We start from the raw sequence: 18309 nt of genomic DNA, 5'->3' as shown, positions 1-18309 counted from the left end.
GTCCCAGGGGAGGAGACCAGGGGAGAGTGTCATCAGGGGGCAGGCCAGCCCGAGCCTTTACCAGCCAATGAGTACATACAATCCATACCATTATACTTTTAAAGGTGAGATTTTGAGGATGCAGAATCTTTATGCTCCTGTTAGGATAAAAGGCAGAGCCAAATGTTCGAGAGAGTTGTAGTTTTCAAGGGAGATTAGAAATTTGGTTAAAATTAAAAGGGAGGCCTACATTAAATGTAAGAAACAAGGTATAGATGAGATGCTTGGAAAATACATGGATTGTAAAAAGAAGCTTACAAAAAAATGTAGGGATTAGGAAAGAGGGGGTGTTGGAACTTTTGAGGCATATAAAGGTAATTAATTCTCCAAGACTTGACGGGATTTTCCCCAGGACCTTGAGGGAGGTCAGGGAGGAAATAGTGGAGGCTCTGTCAGTGATTTTACAACAGTCACTGGAGGGTGCCGCAGGATTGGCGTGTCGCAAACGTGGTTCCTCTATTTAAAAAGGGCTCCAGGAGTAGGCCCAGCAATTTTAGGCCAGTAAATTTGATGTCGGTGGTCAGTAAACTAATGGAAAGTATTCTTAGAGATAATATGTATAAGTATCTAGAGAGGCAGGGACTGATCAGGGGGAGTTGTGGATAGTGAAGGTGGTTTTCGGAGACTGCAGAAGGAGATGGCTGATGGAGTTTAACATCGATAAGTGTGAAGTGCTTCAGTTTGGGAAGAATAATCTCCAATAATTGGAAGGACGTATGCAGTGAAGGGAGGGCATTGAGGAATGCAGGGGAACAGAGAGATCTTGGAATAATGGTTTATCATTCTTTGAAGGCGGATTCTCATGTAGATAAGGTGGTGAAGAAGGCTTTTGGTATGCTGGCTTTTATAAATCAAAGCATAGAATATAGAAGTTGGGAAGTGATGTTGAGACTATTCAAGGCATTGGTGAAGCCAAATTTGGAAAACTGTGTGCAGTTCTGGTCCCCAAATTATAGGAAGGATATCAATAAGGTAGAGAGGGTGCAGAGAAGATTTACTAAAATGTTGCCTGATTGCAATATCTAGAATACAAAGAAAGATTGAGTAGACTGGGTCTTTATTTATCGGAGTGTAGAAGGTTAAGGGGGGGATTTGATAGAGGTATATAAAATTATGAGGGGGATGATAGAGTAGATGTGAATAGGCTCTTCTCCTTGAGGGTAGGTGAGATTGAAAAGTTAAGGGGACAAAAATTTAGAAGTAATATGAGAGGGGCTTCTTCACTCAGAGTGGTGGCTGTGGAATGACCTTCTGAAAGAGGTTAATTTTGTAATTTGAGGAAAATTTAGATAGGTGCATGGATGTGAGGGGATTTGAGGTTTATGGTTATGAGTGCAGTTAAGTGGGACTAGAGGAGATCACTTAAATCGGTGCAGACTAGAAGGGCCGAGATGGTCTGTTTCCATACTGTAATTGTTATATGGTTATATGATTATTATATCAAGGGGAGTTTCAAGCTGTTAGTTTCTACACCTTCTGCCCAAAGGGAGCAGTGAGAAGAGGGTGATGGGGGCCATTTATAATATTGATTGCCTTCTTGAGGCAGCGTCTCACACAAATGTCTACAATAGATGGGAGGTCAGAGACTGTGATGGGCCAGGCTGTGTTAGCCACCTTCTGCAGTTTTCTGAGTTGCTGGGCTTTTGAATTCCCAAAGCAGGCAGTAATGCAACCACTGTTTTGCTGAGGGTTAAATATTTACCATTAGATTTGAAGATTTGCTGCACCAGGGAACCAATCTCCTCTCCCAGACCAGGGTCCCCTGCACTGTAGCCCTGGTTTCAACTAGTAAGCGATGGTGGGTAGGCTTTATTGTCAGCCTGCCCGGCACCAGACAAACCAAACTGGCTCAGCTCTGAGCTCTTTTGTGGGAGGAGGTGACTGGGTGGACTACTGAAAGGATTAAAGAATATGCTCAGTGACTCCTTGAAAAATTGCAGCATCCCCAAAAGAGGCTTAAAAGCTTTGGAGGCTGAAGTCGAGGTGCGTAGATAAGGGAAATTAAAACTTTTGAAACTGGAACGCATAGATACAAGGTGAAAGGGGAAATATGAAAGAAGCTTCTTCACACAGAGGACAGTTGGAGTGTGGAATGAGCTGCCAGAGGAGGAGGTGGAGGCAGGGACAAATGTAATGTTTAAAGACATTTGAGGAGGTTCGTGGATAAGAAAGGTTCGGAGGGATTTGTGTCAAACATGCAAGCAAGAGGCACTCGTTTGTTTAGCAGGGATGATGGGCTGAAGGACCTGTTTCTTTTCCTGATTTATCCTCAGTCCTGTGGGGAAGGGTAAAAGTCCTCTAATTTGGAGGTAGTGAGGAATGAAGTGCAGTCCTCGACACCCAAGGTGACAGAGCTGAGGACTCAGCAGCATATGAAGATGACCCAGCATATTCCTGGGTACCTCTTTGCTACTCCCCCTGGTAGCTTTATCCCCACAATGTCTCCTCCCTTTCAGGGGGAAAGAAGCAACCAGGGGTCTTGCCAATAGGAAGAAGCAAGGGAGTGAAAAATAATGCTCCTTGCTGAAAGCAGCTGAGCTTTTCCTAAGTGTCAGTGGCCTTACCAAGTTAATGGGAATGTGGCCAGTCCTGGGATAATTCACATTTCCTCTCTCTTCAGAGAGGTTTTGATGAAAGAGCTGGAACTCCGGAACTGCCTTTAGCAATGGAACTGAGACTGTGCCCTTAATGGCAGATCATGATTTAACCCTTTTTTCACTGAATATGCTTCGTTAATTTTCAGTCTGGGCACACATCCACCTCATTTCCCTGTACTCCTCCCTACTGAACATTTCTGAGGGAAGTATTCACAACAGGGGCAGGGTTTTTTTTTTGTTGGGGGTGGGTGGAGGGGGCAGTGCAGTCTTCAATTTCACATTTATTATCATCTGACTGTGTATCTACAACCAGACAAAACCACATTTCTCCGGACCACGACATACAATACACAGCACCTAATAATCACTTAAAATATGGCATATATAACTATTTTGGAATTATTTACTCGTTTACAGGATACTACTTAACCATTTAGTGGAGCTGAATGGCCTGTTTTCAGTGCTGTAGTGTTTTAATCTCACTGCCTTTGGGAAGAAGCTATTTCCCAGTCTGACAGTCCTGATTTAGAGGCTTCTGTCCCTCCTCCTTGATCATAGTGGGTCAAAGATTCTTTGTGCTGGATGAAAACTATGAGCCCTATTTAAGCAATCTTCCCAGTGAATGTTGTAAATAGAGGAAAGGAAGTCGCCAGTGATCTTCTCAGCCATTTTGATGATTCTTGTATAAAACATAGAAATCTACAGCTTCAGCCCACAATGTTCTAACAATCCAATAACTAACTCTAACAACTGCTTCAAACTTCCTTACTGTATAACATTCCATTTTTCTTGCTCCATTGCACACTTTGTATATTGGGAGCTTCAATCAAATCCAAGCCCCACTTAGGGGTAAAACCCCCAGTGCGACACAGTGGCACAGCGGGTAGGGCCGCTACTTTGCACCTCCGGAAACCCTGATTCAATCCCGACGTCTGTGTGTGGAGTTTGCACCCTCTCCTAGGGACCCAAGCGTTTGTGGGAGGCCGGGTCAATTGGCTGCTGTGTCAGTGAGGGCTAGAATCTGCTAAGGAATAAAATGGGATTGGTATAAACGGGTACTTGATGGTCACAGACTGTGACTGGGAAAGGTCCAACTGGTTAAGACTTTATACCTTGAGCGTCAGAAAATGAGGGGAGGTTTGATAGAGGGAGACAAAATTATGAGGGGTATAGGTAGAGTAAATGCAAGCAGACTTTTCTCACAAACGTTGAGTGAGATAAGAACTGGGGGGGGGGCATGGGTTAAAGGTGAAAGGTAAGGTATTTAAACGGAACATTAGGGGGACTTCTTCACACAGAGTGTGTGGAACAAACTACCCGGTGAAGTGGATGCGGGCTCGATTTTGACATTTAAGAAAAATTTGAATGGGTACAAGGATAGGAGGGGTGTGGAGGGATGTGGTTTGGGTGCAGGTTGATGGGACTAGGCAGAATAATAGTTCAGCACAGACTAGATGGGCCAAAAGGTCAGTTTCTATGCTGTAGTATTCTATGAAGGGGCCTATTTCTGGAAGACTCTATAAAGCTGCGTGAGGTTTTGAAGTCTCCCGATTGGGCTGTTTCATGACACCCAAGTCTCGAAAACCGAGATCAGATATAAGAGTAGATCATAGGTGAGGAACATTCTACTGATCAGCCGCTGAGGCTCTTGTGTGCCTTCCATGCCACTTCACTCTCTTCTCCCTGCCCAATGCTCACCTCAGCTTAAGCAGAGACTGAAAATTCATTTTCAACTCGCTGTGATACTTCTTGCTGCTGACATTGATCATTTGAGTGGCTCCATTTCCAAGCGAGGAGTCGGACTGCTCTGTTTTGCTGTCAGAAATAATGCAGGGAATCCAGGGCTCTGATCGCCTCCAGAGATGGGGCACAACAGTCCTTCATCCAGTCGCCATTCTTCGTGCTTGAGCCTCTCGAGCAGAACCCTACACGCACCTTGACACAGGATGGTGAAAGAGCAGCAAAACAGCCTGGACGTTCAACATGCTCCCAACTGTACTGCTAGAAAGAGAGGGTCAAGATGTTGATAAACCAGCAAGTTTAAAGAGTTAGAACAGACCGTCTGGTTTGCTCTTTGCCTTCTCGTCAAATTAAGTCGCCTTTATTTATCATTCAGACCATAACTTAATAGCACAGTAAAGATGGGATAGCGGATCTCCAGGACCATGGAGCAGATTTACATAACTAGTTGGGAGCAGTGGGTTAAGAGGGGCACCTAGTCATAATGTCATGAAGATGGGCCTACCGTTGTAATGCCTCGTCTTACAATTGTAACCCCACTTTTTTGTGCACTATGGTAATATTTATTACCTATTTTATCTATTATTCAGGTTTATTGTCAGAGTACATAGATGACATCACATACTACCCTGAGATTCCTTTCTCCTGCGGCCACGGCAGAATTACACTAATTGGAAGTGCAAAAAATAAACTGTACACAGCGTAAACATGTAAACAAATAAAGAAATATAAAAAGCTGACTGTGCAATAATTAGAGGAAAAAAAATAATCTATTGCAACTGTCCTTAAACGAGTCCCTGATTGAGTTTATTGTTGGGGAGTCTGATGGTGGAGGGGGAGCAGCTATTCCTGAACCTGGCGGTGTGAGTCTTGTGGCACCGACACCTCTTTCCTGATGGCAGCAGCGAGAACAGAATGTCTGTTGGGTGGTGTGGATCCTTGGTGATTGCTGCTGCTCTCTGACTGCAGTTCCCTGTGGATTTTCGCGATGGTGGGGAGGGTTTCACTAGTGATGTCCTCCACCAGGGCTTTACGTTCAGGGGTATTGGTGTCCCCATACCAGTCTCCTTTTCAATTTAAATTAATGGACACTACTATAGTTGTTTTTTTATTATGAAGAAACTGTTTGACTGCAGGAAGTAAGGATATTGATGCATGTGTACATTGTACAATGTGTATGACAATAATGACATGATGACATTATCATCATCAAAACAAACACTGCAGGAAGTTGGGCCGTGCAGAGTCTGCTCTCAGTGTCGATAGTCTTGCACTAATCCCACAGTGTTGGCTTCCAGACAGTATTAAATTCAAAGAACCACAGAGCAGGGAAACAGGCCCTTCGGCCCAACTCGTCCATACTGAACAGTTTGACCATCTGAGCTTTTGACTCATGACCCTCCAAACCTTTTCCACCCAAGCGCTTGTCATTTATATGTTACGACGACACCTTCCACTTAGGTAGACACATGGATGTATTGGTGTGAGGTGGGGAAAATGTAGGTTTATTCACTTGGCACATCATTGTGGGCTGAAGAACCTGTACTGTGCTGTAATGAAGTTCTATGATAATGCTAATGTCAGGATACAGTTATGCTACGATAATAATCCTGGACTAATGTTCCAGGGATGTGAACTCAAACACAGGTAAGCAAGGAGTCTGCAGGTGCTGGGAACTGGGAACAATAAATACACAGGTGCTGGAGGAACCTCAGCCGGTCAGGCAGCATCTGTGGAAAACAATTGGCAGCCAACGTTTTGGGCCTGAGTCCTTCCTCAGGGATATCAAAATTCGAGCATTCACCTGAACAAGAAGGTGGGATGAAGCAAAGGGGGAGGAGCAGAGCCTCCAAGGTGGCAGGTAGAGTCATCTTCCCCCCTCACCTGCACACCTGTTATCCTCCCTCTTCCCCTTACCCCCGCCCCTTCTTATTATGCTCAAATTTCAGCAGCCCTGAAGAAGGGTTCAGGCCCGAAGCAGCAAGTGCTTGTTGCTATCCACGTGTGCTGCCTGTTCCTCCCGCACTTTGTGCCCTGTTCCATTTTCACAGCATTTGCTCAGTGATTGAAGTCCAACCTGAAGTAAAAGGGATGCTAATTGTGAATTGAACCCCCACATTGTTCCCAAAGCAAATACATGATTTCCTCATGCCCTTTGAATCATAGAGAGTTTTACAGCTTGGAAACAGGCCATTTGGCCCAATTTACCAACACTGACAAAATATCCCACCTAAATTAGTACCATCTGCCCATAACTCTCTCAACCCATCCTATCTGTCAAATTTTGTCTTGAACATGGCATAGTAAATATTGCAACCACTTCCACCAACAGCCCGTTCCATACACCCACCAGGCTCCTATTAAATCTCCTCCTCCCCCCTGCCCCCCCCCCCCCCCACCTTAAACCTATATGCTCTGGTTACCAATTCTACTACTCTGGGCAAAAGACTATGTGATCACCCAATCTATTCCTCATGATTTTGTACACCTCAGTGAGATCATCCCTGCACTTCAAGGAATAAAGCCCCCACCTGCTCTGCCTCTCCCTGAAGCCCAGGCCCCCGAGACATAGTTAATTTTCTCTGCAGCTTGACAGTATCTTTCCTGTAGCACAGTGATCAAAACTGAACACAGTACTCCAGCAGCAACCATCAGGGATCGTTACCACCCAGCACACACTCTGTTCTCGCTGCTGCCAACAGGAAAGAGGTATCGGTGCCACAAGACTCGCACCACCAGGCTCAGGAACAGCTGCTCCCCCTCCATCATCAGACTCAATTAAATTAAAATATACAGGCCATTTCGACCCACTAGTCTGTGCCGCCCAATTTACACCCAATTAACTTACAATCCCCGGTATGTTTTGAACAGTGGGAGGAAACCGGAGCCCCCAGGGGAAAACCCATGGGGAGAAAGTACAAACTCCTTACAGACAGTGTGGGATTCAAACTCCAGTCCCGATTGCTGGGGCTGTAACAGCGTTGCATTAACCGCTATGTCAACCATGCCACCCACATGCCAAATGTGGCCCCTACACCAAACGTGCCCCCTACATCAACTGTGCCCCGCTCCACCACTCATGCTCCCTACACCAACCGTGCCACCCCTATGCCAAACATGCCGCCCCGATCAGGGACACATTTAAGGAGTCTTACTCTTGCACTTTATTGATATTTTCCCCCCTGTATTGCAGTCAGTTTGTTTACATTCCTGTATTTGTTTACATGTGTACGTTGAGTACAGTATTTTTGCACTGCCAGTAAAATACCACACTGTCTGTAAGGAGTTTGTACTTTCTCCCTGTGGGTTTTCCCCTGGGGGCTCGGGTTTCCTCCCACTGTTCACCCACAGGGTAAAGAATCTCAGGGTTGCATGTGATGTCATGACATCTGACAAGATATCTGAAATGAGGCCTTGCCAATATCAGTACTCAATAATCTGACTGATGAAGGCTAATGTGCCAGATTGAGGAAGGAAATCTGCCAATCTAGACGTAAAGATACCCATTACTGTGAATAATTTTGTGAGGCCTTCTCAAACAGGCGAGGAATTCAGTGCAACTGACACTGCCAGCTTCCTGTGGATGAGTTTCCAAACTGGATCTTTTGTTTTGGGGGATTGCATTTGTATGTGGACAACAGATGTGCCTGGAGAGCTTGGGACAGAAGTGGCCTTTCCAATCATGGGGATAATTCTTCGTCATTAGGGAAGGGTGGGGGTGGGAGTGTTTAATGTGGATTGCGAACAGAGCAGGGCAGGCTTGTGTGGGTTGTCACATCTCTGTTCTGGATTGTGAGAGGAAGGTCTTGGTATGAGTTTACTGCGAGCAGAGAGCCACCCCTGTGTTAGACCGAGCGATCAGAGGGTGTCATTGATTCAACCACTAATGCTGGAGCTTAAACAACCTCGGCACCCTCTGTATGTAGGAAGCAACACTTATCTGAGGCAGTAATCACTCGCCCAGGCCGGAAGAGGACGAGGACGAGAGATCTGAACTCTCACAGACGTCGACAATCTGCCGGTCATCAGGGACCCGTTGTGGTGAGGATCTATGGCTAATTTTAGATATGGCACTCCATTCCATAGATTGATGGATCTGCTCCATGGCCTCTATCCTCCCAGCTCAGGGGGCAGCAATTAGGCCCTCTAATGACTTGGCAAGCCAAAGCATTTCACTAGGAACGATTACGATCAGGAGGTGGCTGCCGCTAACCCTCTGATGTGTTTGCCTTCGGGAGGCTTGGGGGCTCTGCGAGAAGAGGAAGCATTTAACTGGCACAAGCAAACCTCCCAAGTTTCTGGCACACTTCCTTCCTGAGGAGTCCTGCTACTGAGCATGGAGGTCTTCTCACTAGCACTCGTCGATACCCACTGGTGCATTGAAGCCACCCATTACCTCAAAGTCGAGCAAATATGGAAAAAACCCTGGGGATGTGAGGACATAGAACATTCCAGCACAGCGCAGATCCTTCAGCCCGCGATGTTGTGACAAGCGATGGAATCCTACTCTGTCACAATCTCATTCTTCCCTCCCTCTATTCTTCTGGCAAAATGTTACACCCCAAGCCTCCAGCACCCCTCTGAAGGAAGGTTCAAGACCAAGGAGCCTCGACACCCTCTGTACACCTACCTTGAGGCAGGAAACCAGTAATCACTCGCCCAGTCCTATGTGGGACAAGGCTCTGAACTCGATGTTGCCCAGTAAAGGTAATAACACTTTCTCAGGTGCCACCAGTTAACTTAATTTTTTGAATTTTAATTTAGAGACACAGCACAGTAACAGGCTCTTCCAGCCCATGACCGAGCACACTCCCAAATACACCCATGTGACCAATTAAACCTACTAATGCAATATGTCTTTGGAATATGGGAGGAAATCCACAGAGATAGTCTGCAGACATCATGGTTGAAGTAAAAACACAACGCTGGAGAAACTCAGCAGGTCAAACAATGTACTTTATATAGCAAAGGTAAAGATACACTACCAACATTTTGGATACTCTCCAACTATATGGCGTTAACATTGACTTTTCCAGTTTCTGCTAGCATACTCCTGTTCTCCCTCTCCCTCCTTTCCCTTTCCCTTTCCCTTCTTTCCTCCAGCTCTCCACCCCCTTCCCTCTCCATTCACAGAGCCATCCCTCCTCCTCTTATTTTCTGGTGTCCCCTCCCCCCCCATCCACCGATTTCCTCCTTCCCTTGCCCCTCCCCTCCCACCATTTTGTTCGGATGCCTGCCTACATTTTGCTCAGACCTTGATGAAGGGTTCAAACCTGAAACGTTGTTTCTGTATCTTTATCTTTGTAATATAAAAGTTTGACCAGCTGAGTTTCTCCAGCTTTGCATTTTTACAGATCACAGGGAGACTGTGCAAACTCCTTACAGACACCGGGGGATTCGAACCTGGGTCACTGGCACTGTGACAGCATTGCACTAACTGTACTGCCATTTGAGGGGAAACGACCCGTTGATTGTATCTTCTACGGGACGGATGCTTATCCTTCATAAACTGTGCAAAGTTGAGGTGAAAAGGCAGTTGGCGCGCGAGGATGATGGACCCTGTCATGAGGAGTTGGGAGGGTCAGCTTGACCCCAAAGCCCTCCCCTCTGCCTTTGGTAACTATACCAGAGTCAACCAGCGTGACACAGTTAGCACACTGTTACAGCACCAATGACCCGGGTTCCAGTCCAGCGCTGTCTATAAGGAGTTTACAAGTTTTCCCCATGACCTGCATGGGGTTTCCCAGGGTGCTCTGTTTTCCTCCCACATTCCAAAAACTTATGGGGTTTGTGGCTTCTCCTGTCATCCTCATCCATTTGGGGGTAGGAGGCAGTCTCGAGTGTACTTGGGGCCCGTTGTCCCAAGTACAGCAGTTCATTTTTTGGGAGGTCTGAAGGTGTGTGGGGTTGTTGGCAGGAGCCAGCTCCTCTTTCTCTTCTTCCCTGTACTCCAATCCCCATTCTACCAAGTGACCCACCTGCTCCCCACCCTATCAAAAGGACGAGAAAATAATATGTATTAAATATTCACAATAGGCAAAAATGTGTTGTCACAGTCAGATTTTTGGTGGTCCTGTCATAGTTTATGATTTAGTTAGTTCAGGGAGGTTCAAGAGCCTGATCACTGTTGAGAAAAAAAAATCTGTTCTTGAACCCAGAGGTGCAGGTCTTCAGGCTTCTGCACCTTCTGCCTGAAGGGAGCAGTGAAAAGAGGTTGTGACTGGGATGATGGGGGTCCTTTATGGTGTTGGCTGTGAGCTTTCACCTTGCTGACCAACCTCCCTTGACTTTGTTGGAAGCTTCCAGAAAATCCAAGTCCATCACATTCTCCTTACTTACCATCAGGCAAGCCCTTCCAAAGACTGATAGCAGGACAGGTGGAAGATCACGCACCATCAGATTCAAAGAGAGTTTCTTTCCTGCTATTATCAGACTCCTGAATGAACCTGACAATTATAAAAATTTACCTGCCTTTGTTCTGTACCAACTAATCTTTCTCTCTAACTCTGTACTATTTGTACAATATGACAAGATGTCTAACCGGTAAGCTCATAAAACAACTTGTTTCGCTGCATGTGACAATGGACTTGAAAATACTTGACACACCGAAGATAAGCCGGAGAAAATGGTGGAGGCAGTTACTATTGCAATGTTAAAGAAACATTTGGATGGATATGTGGATAGGATGGGTTTAGATGGATAGGAGCCAAACGTAGGCAGGTGGGACTAGTAGGTCAGTGTGGGCATTGGGCCGAAAGGCCTGTTTCCATTGCTCTGTGGCTTTGAGACTTTATATTTATGAGGCGCAAATCCACCCCCTGCCCCCATGAACAGCTGGAGAGGGGAAGGAAACAACAAAAGTATGAGTTCAGCTGCAGGGATGGTAGACAACTGAGAGAGATGTTATTGAGGCTATGAATGAAATTTCCTTTGTTCCCTTTACACAGCCTGCAATTTTCTGCCATTTAACTTTAATAGACAGGATTCTAAGGGCCGACAGACCCTAATTTTATAGCACGCTCTCCAGGAGGGAATGAGATGGAGGCTGCAGAGGAAATTTCATCTCAAATTCACAACCTATAAACTGATCGGAGAGGTAGGGGGAAACCACTAGAACAGCAAGGGCTTTGCCAGGTACCTGCAGACCTGATATTGTTAACCCATGATGTGGGGAGTTGAGGGAACCTAGGCACAAAACAAATTGCCGTAGCTCTTAAAAACATCCTGACAACATCAGGAGCCACGCGGGAGACGGCAGATGCAAGATTCTGAAGCCACAAACAATCTGATGGAGGAAGTCAGCAGGTCAAGCAGCATCAATGGGAGAAAAGGAGCAGTGAACGCTTTGGGCTGAGACCCTTCAGTGTGTCCCTCACGTGTCTCCTGTTAGTGCAACAGTATTCCGTGCCAGCGATCGGGACAGGGATTCGAATCCTGCGCACTCTGTAAGGAGTTGGTACATTCTCCCCATGTCTGCATGGGTTTTCCCCGGGGGTTCCAGTTTCCTCCCATCATTCAAAACATACCGGGGATTGGAGGTCAATTGGTTGTAATTGGGCAGCACAAGCTTGTGGGCTGAAAGGGCTTGTTTACCCTGCCATATGTCGAAATTCAAATTAAATTTTAAACAAATTTAAGACGCGCAAGAGAGAAGGAATTGTGCTCATTTGCCCCCTAATTGTGTTTGAACCACTCCTCTCCCCCCACGCGCCTCACTGACATTTCCAGCTCACAAGTCTCACAGTCTTGGCTGACATGGTACCTATCCCGAGCTCTACCTCTGTCCACCTCTTCCCAACATATCCTGTGTCAAAATATCCACGGAGGAACAGCTGCTTCTGATTTCTTCTGGAGCAATTCGGATCAAATTTAAATTTAAAAAAATTAAAGTTGGTTATTTATAGCATGGAGAAAATTCCAGAACATTTAGGTGACCACCTCCCCCAGCTAAACTGGAGCTGATGGTTTGCTAAGTGCTTAAATACTGTTTGTTGAGTGGGAGATGCTTTTTTACTCCCAATTAGCACACTTTGTTCACATCCAAGTGCCTGAAAACACACCACCTCGGATTTCAAGGGAAGTGAAAATTGTTCATTGCGATTCTAAGAAAACAGCTACCACAGAACACTACAGCAGAGAACACAGGCCATTTGGCCCTTCTAGTCTGTGCCAACCAGTTTTTCGCTCATCCCAGTCTATAACCCTCCAGGCCTCCCTTCATGGAGGGCATTCTGGCTGGTTGCATCACTGCCTGGAACGGAGGCGCCAACACTCAGGACAAGAATAAACTCCAGAGGGTTGTTAACTCAGCCTGCGACATCACAGGCACCAGACTTCACTCCACCAAGGACATCTCAAGGTCTATCCTCAAAGACCCCCACCACCCAGGCCATCCCCTCTTCATTCTGCTACCATTGGAGAAAAGGTACAGGAGCCTAAAGACGAGTACTCAACGGTACAAGGACAGCTTCTTTCCTGCTGCCATCAGATTCCTGAATAATCAATGAACCATAGACACTTCCTTAATCTAGACCTACAGCATGGTGACAGGCCATTTCAGCCCATGAATCCGAACCGCCTCATTAACCTACAACCCCCAGTACATTTTTGAACGGATGGAGGAAAATGGGGCCCCTGGGGAAAACCCATGTAGACACAGGGGAACGTACAAACTCCTTACAGACAACACGGGATCTCAGTCCCGATCTCTGGTGCTGTAAAGTCTAACCGTTACACCAACCGTGCCACCTAACTTTCTTGCACTTTGTATTTATTTTGTAAGGTGGTTTATATAAATGTTTACACTGTGACGCTGCTGCAAAACAATGAAATTTGTGACATGTTCATGACAATAAATTCTGATTCTGATTGTTTACTTGTGCCGATGACAATAATCTCCCACATGCCCGCCGTTGACCTCTGCTGGCCAGAGTTGGGAGGAGCGCCTGACTTACAATGTTTCTTTCTCCAGGTGCCACTCGGGATATTGGCTCGGCATTGACCCGGATGTGTATGAGGCACCGCAGCATCGAGGCCAAGCTCCGACACTTCACCAAGTCAGTGCTGTACATGATCGGGGAAGTGCGGGCTTGGGTGGGCATAGGACCCTGGGGCTTGCTGGTCTGGGTGCATGGGCTGTGGAGAGAGGATTTGCCAGGACAACCACGATCCAGGCGTGAAGAGAACCGGGAATGAGCAGCTGAGGGTGGTGTGTAACCGTTCGATGGGATCGGCACACGATCCCGGATACTCCCGATAGTGACTCTGGGGTAGAGGGTGGGAGGAGTGGGGCAGAGGAGCTTCTGCAGGGCCCGCTTGTGGCAAGGGAGGAGGACTCATGCAGGTAGTCCTCTTGTGACAACAGGATGTGCCCTATTTGTTTTCGGCACCTCCAATTTGCCAAATTGTCTCCAAGTCTGACTAATGAGCTGGCTAAGGAGTGAGCCCTGGAGAGAAACGGAAAAGTGGGGTCTCTCTCTCCATCTCTCTCCCCTCTCTACCCTAGCTATTTCCCTCCATCTTCCTCCATTTCCTCTCTTTCTTGTTCCCTCCTCTCCCACTCCCTTGCTCTCAACCTTGCTCCCACTGTCTCTCTCCTTTCACTCCCTCTCTCTCTCCCTCCCCATTTTCTCCCTCTACTCCTCTCTCCCTCCCCTCCCCATTTTCTACGTCTACACCTCTCTCCCATCTGTCTCCCCCCCCTCCCTCTATTCCCCTCTCTCCTCTCCCTCCCTTTGCACTCTCTCCTCACCTTCCTTTCTCTCTTGGTCCCCTCTCTCTCTTCATCTATCCTTTTCATTTACCCTCTCCATCTCTCTTCCTCCCCACCATTTTTACCTCCCCCTCTCTTTTCTTTCTTTCCCCCTCCCCTTCCCTCTATCTCTGCCTTGCCATACTCTCCCCTTCCCTTTCTCTCGCTCCCCTCCCTCTCTGCCTCCCCCTCCCCATTCTCACCCTTTGCCCCCTCCATCCCTCCCATTTCCCCCTTTCTCCCTCCCCTCTCTCTCCCCTGTCATTGCTGGTTTGTGCATTCCTGTTCCTCCCCTAGTGCCTTGATGGAGAGCCTGATCAACCCCTTACAGGAGAGGATTGAGGACTGGAAGAAATCGGCCAACCAGCTGGACAAGGATCATGCCAAAGGTACAAATTCCGGCTCCACACCCCCTCTGCCCTCTCTGCATCGTGATCCCACCACTGGTGGACTCCAGGATCAGGATTCCCTTTGTTTATTGGCCCTGTTACGAGCCCAAAGGACCCCAAAACCCAGCAGCAATAGACATTCACCAAGACAAATAATTACTTCAACAAAAGTTGCTTTTAATTATCTTTAATCATGAAAATAGAATCAAACTCTAACTTATCTCTATACTTAACTAACCCAAATTAACCCCCTTCTAATTCTAAGCACACATGTATGTAATGTGTGAGTAAATTTAAGAAAAGTTCTTTGGTTCACAGTTCAATCTTACTTCTCTTTCTTCCAAGTTCTCTGGATGCAGGCAATTCTTATACTGTGCACAGAATTTAGCATGTATAAAGTTCACCAGGCTTTGGTGCTCGAAAGGTTAATGTTTACCGCTCAGGAAGGTTCTTGTAGGATTTGCAGAGAGAGATTTGTTGTTCCAGGATTTCCACAACTGAGGTAGCACCATTAGTCACATTAAAGTCTTGCTGATGAAACCTGCCCCATCAGGGTTTTCCAGATGGTAACCTCTTTCTTTCAGGTTATGACAGAGTTCTTTTCCGTTCCCCTTATTCCAAAAGAAACATCAGACAGATAGCACTTCCAGCCATCCACTGCTCTGGAACTTTCTGTTTCAACCAGATTCCTGGCTTGCACGGTTCAGCTGCTTTCAGTGTCAGACACACTAGCTATGAGAGCTTGTTGAACTTGTCTTCTCTCTCTCTCTCTCCAACTCCAACTGCCAGGAAGCCCATGTGACTCTCTTACTTGCAAAAACCTCCACCTTCTTCAGCAAACGACAGGAGTAGTCAAGCTGTTGTCTTAGGTAAACAAAATCCAGGAGTGACCCTTCTGTGAGCACTTGGCAGAAAGGTCAGAAGCGTGTAGTTATCCAACCATCCAGCCTGTCTCCAATTCCACTCAATAATATATTCATTTCATGATGTCATTTCAATTCTTCTTTGGCTTGGCTTCGCGGACGAAGATTTATGGAGGGGTAATGTCCACGTCAGCTGCAGGCTCGTTTGTGGCTGACAAGTCCGATGCGGGACAGGCAGACACGGTTGCAGCGGTTGCAGGGGAAAATTGGTTGGTTGGGGTTGGGTGTTGGGTTTTTTCTCCTTTGTCTTTTGTCAGTGAGGTGGGCTCTGCGGTCTTCTTCAAAGGAGGTTGCTGCCCGCCAAACTGTGAGGTGCCAAGATGCACGGTTTGAGGTGATATCAGCCCACTGGCGGTGGTCAATGTGGCAGGCAGAGATTTCTTTAGGCAGTCCTTGTACCTTTTCTTTGGTGCACCTCTGTCACGGTGGCCAGTGGAGAGCTCGCCATATAACACGATCTTGGGAAGGCGATGGTCCTCCATTCTGGAGACGTGACCTACCCAGCGCAGTTGGATTTTCAACAGCGTTGATTCGATGCTGTCGGCCTCTGCCATCTCGAGTACTTCGATGTTAGGGATGAAGTCGCTCCAATGAATGTTGAGAATGGAGCGGAGACAACGCTGGTGGAAGCGTTCTAGGAGCCATAGGTGATGCCGGTAGAGGACCCATGATTCGGATCCGAACAGGAGTGTGGGTATGACAACGGCTCTGTATACGCTTATCTTTGTGAGGTTTTTCAGTTGGTTGTTTTTCCAGACTCTTTTGTGTAGTCTTCCAAAGGCGCTATTTGCCTTGGCGAGTCTGTTGTCTATCTCGTTGTCGATCCTTGCATCTGATGAAATGGTGCAGCCGAGATAGGTAAACTGGTTGACCTTTTTGAGTTTTGTGTGCCCGATGGAGATGTGGGGGGCTGGTAGTCATGGTGGGGAGCTGGCTGATGGAGGACCTCAGTTTTCTTCAGGCTGACTTCCAGGCCAAACATTTTGGCAGTTTCCGCAAAACAGGACGTCAAGCGCTGAAGAGCTGGCTTTGAATGGGCAACTAAAGCGGCATCGTCTGCAAAGAGTAGTTCACGGACAAGTTGCTCTTGTGTCTTGGTGTGAGCTTGCAGGCGCCTCAGATTGAAGAGACTGCCATCCGTGCGGTACCGGATGTAAACAGCGTCTTCATTGTTGAGGTCTTTCATGGCTTGGATCAGCATCATGCTGAAGAAGATTGAAAAGAGGGTTGGTGCGAGAATGCAGCCTTGCTTCACGCCATTGTTAATGGAGAAGGGTTCAGAGAGCTCATTGCTGTATCTGACCCGACCTTGTTGGTTTTTGTGCAGTTGGATAACCATGTTGAGGAACTTTGGGGGGCATCCGATGCGCTCTAGTATTTGCAATTAGCACCTAGTGAAATGTGCATAAAAGTCTCTGTAGATCCTGCAATGTTACTGAATATGAATTCTTTAGTCTTTCAAATAAATCTGTTTTAAAATGTGTGTATGTATGTAACCCACTCTAATTTTACCAAATTCCTCCCAATATTTATCCATTACAACCCTGATTGCTCATCTGTTATTCACTCCCTTCTCAGCCAGCAAGTGGCAGTATTGTCCCTCAGTAATTCAGCACATCAAAGATTTGGGACCAGGTTTCATCATCAGTTCCTGACCATGAACCACATTCTGTTCAGTCACTCAGAATTATTTAAATTTAGAGATACAGCACGGTAACCGTCCCTTCCAGCACAAGAGTCCGTGCCACCCAAATATATCCATATGACAATTAACTTACTAACCCCTTACCCTTTGGAACATGGGAAGAAACTGGAGCAGCAGGCGACAACCCAGGTAGGCATGGGGAGAACGTAGCGGGAGATTTGAACCTGGGTCACTGGCACTGTAGGAGTGATGTGCTCACCATGCTGCCAGTTAAGGGGAAATGTCTTACTGATTGCTGCCTCTCCAGCTTATCCCTGCCGCTATGTGTTCTTGTAAGATGCTTAATTTTAATTCTTTCCAATTCCCACCCGTGAACGTATTAATCCATTGAAAGCCTTTAGTGCAGGAGGCAGAGAGCAAACACTTGGGCTTTTACAGAATATCAATGCAAGTCTATTTTTTAAAATTGCACTTCAGCGGAGTCCACCTCGATAGGTAGTGTCTATTTTCACAAGGAGGCTATTTGTCCATTGGGTCTATGATTTGAAACTGCCCCATTCTGAGCATATGGAATCCCAATAACTGGTTAGCGGGAATGATTTCTGAGACTGCTGCTCACAACCCTTGCTCGAACTCACTTCTGACTCCCACCTCATGTCCGCATTGCCTCTCTCTCTCATTCAGAGTACAAGCGAGCTCGACATGAGATCAAGAAGAAATCATCTGATACTCTCAAGCTTCAGAAGAAAGCGCGGAAAGGTGAGTGGTCCTGTCAGTGGATTTCAATTCATGTTGACCTGCCGCCCCAGTGCCTCAAGTACTTTAGAGTTTACAGAGACTAGACTTGTCCAGAGATTTCAAACAAGGAACTCTGGCTTGTGGACATTACCGAGGACGCCACCCTTCTCTGGACAGTTGAGAGCCCAAACATTGCCCCTCTTTGGACACAGGTCATTTCCAAGACACTTCCCCTCTCTGGACACTGGTCATTACTCAGACTGCCCCTCTCTGAACACGGGTTATTACACAAGCACTACCCCTCTCTGGATACTGGTCATTACACAGACACTGCCCCTCTTTGTACACTGGTCATTACCCAGACACTGTCCCTCTCTGGACACTGGTCATTACCCAGACTGCCCCTCTCTGAACACAGGTTATTACACAAGCGCTACCCCTCTCTGGACACTGGTCATTACACAGACACTGCCCCTCTTTTTACACT

At 46.8% G+C, this 18309-nt stretch overlaps 1 protein-coding gene across 9 annotated transcripts in view; it reads left to right on the top strand.

Moving 5' to 3' along the window:
- The window catches only part of mtss1lb (MTSS I-BAR domain containing 2b), a 229804-nt gene that overhangs the window by 136718 nt on the left and 74777 nt on the right, over positions 1-18309 (top strand). For all 9 annotated transcript variants that reach the window (XM_069900991.1, XM_069900987.1, XM_069900994.1 and 6 more), the window contains 3 exons: positions 13348-13432; positions 14425-14516; positions 17769-17843. In XM_069900991.1, the coding sequence (XP_069757092.1) occupies positions 13348-13432; positions 14425-14516; positions 17769-17843 (252 nt within the window). The remainder of the gene's footprint in view (positions 1-13347; positions 13433-14424; positions 14517-17768; positions 17844-18309) is intronic.

Source organism: Narcine bancroftii, chromosome 10 (assembly GCF_036971445.1).
Source record: "Narcine bancroftii isolate sNarBan1 chromosome 10, sNarBan1.hap1, whole genome shotgun sequence".
Lineage (NCBI taxonomy): Eukaryota > Metazoa > Chordata > Chondrichthyes > Torpediniformes > Narcinidae > Narcine > Narcine bancroftii.
This window is presented reverse-complemented; position numbering and strand designations above follow the sequence as displayed.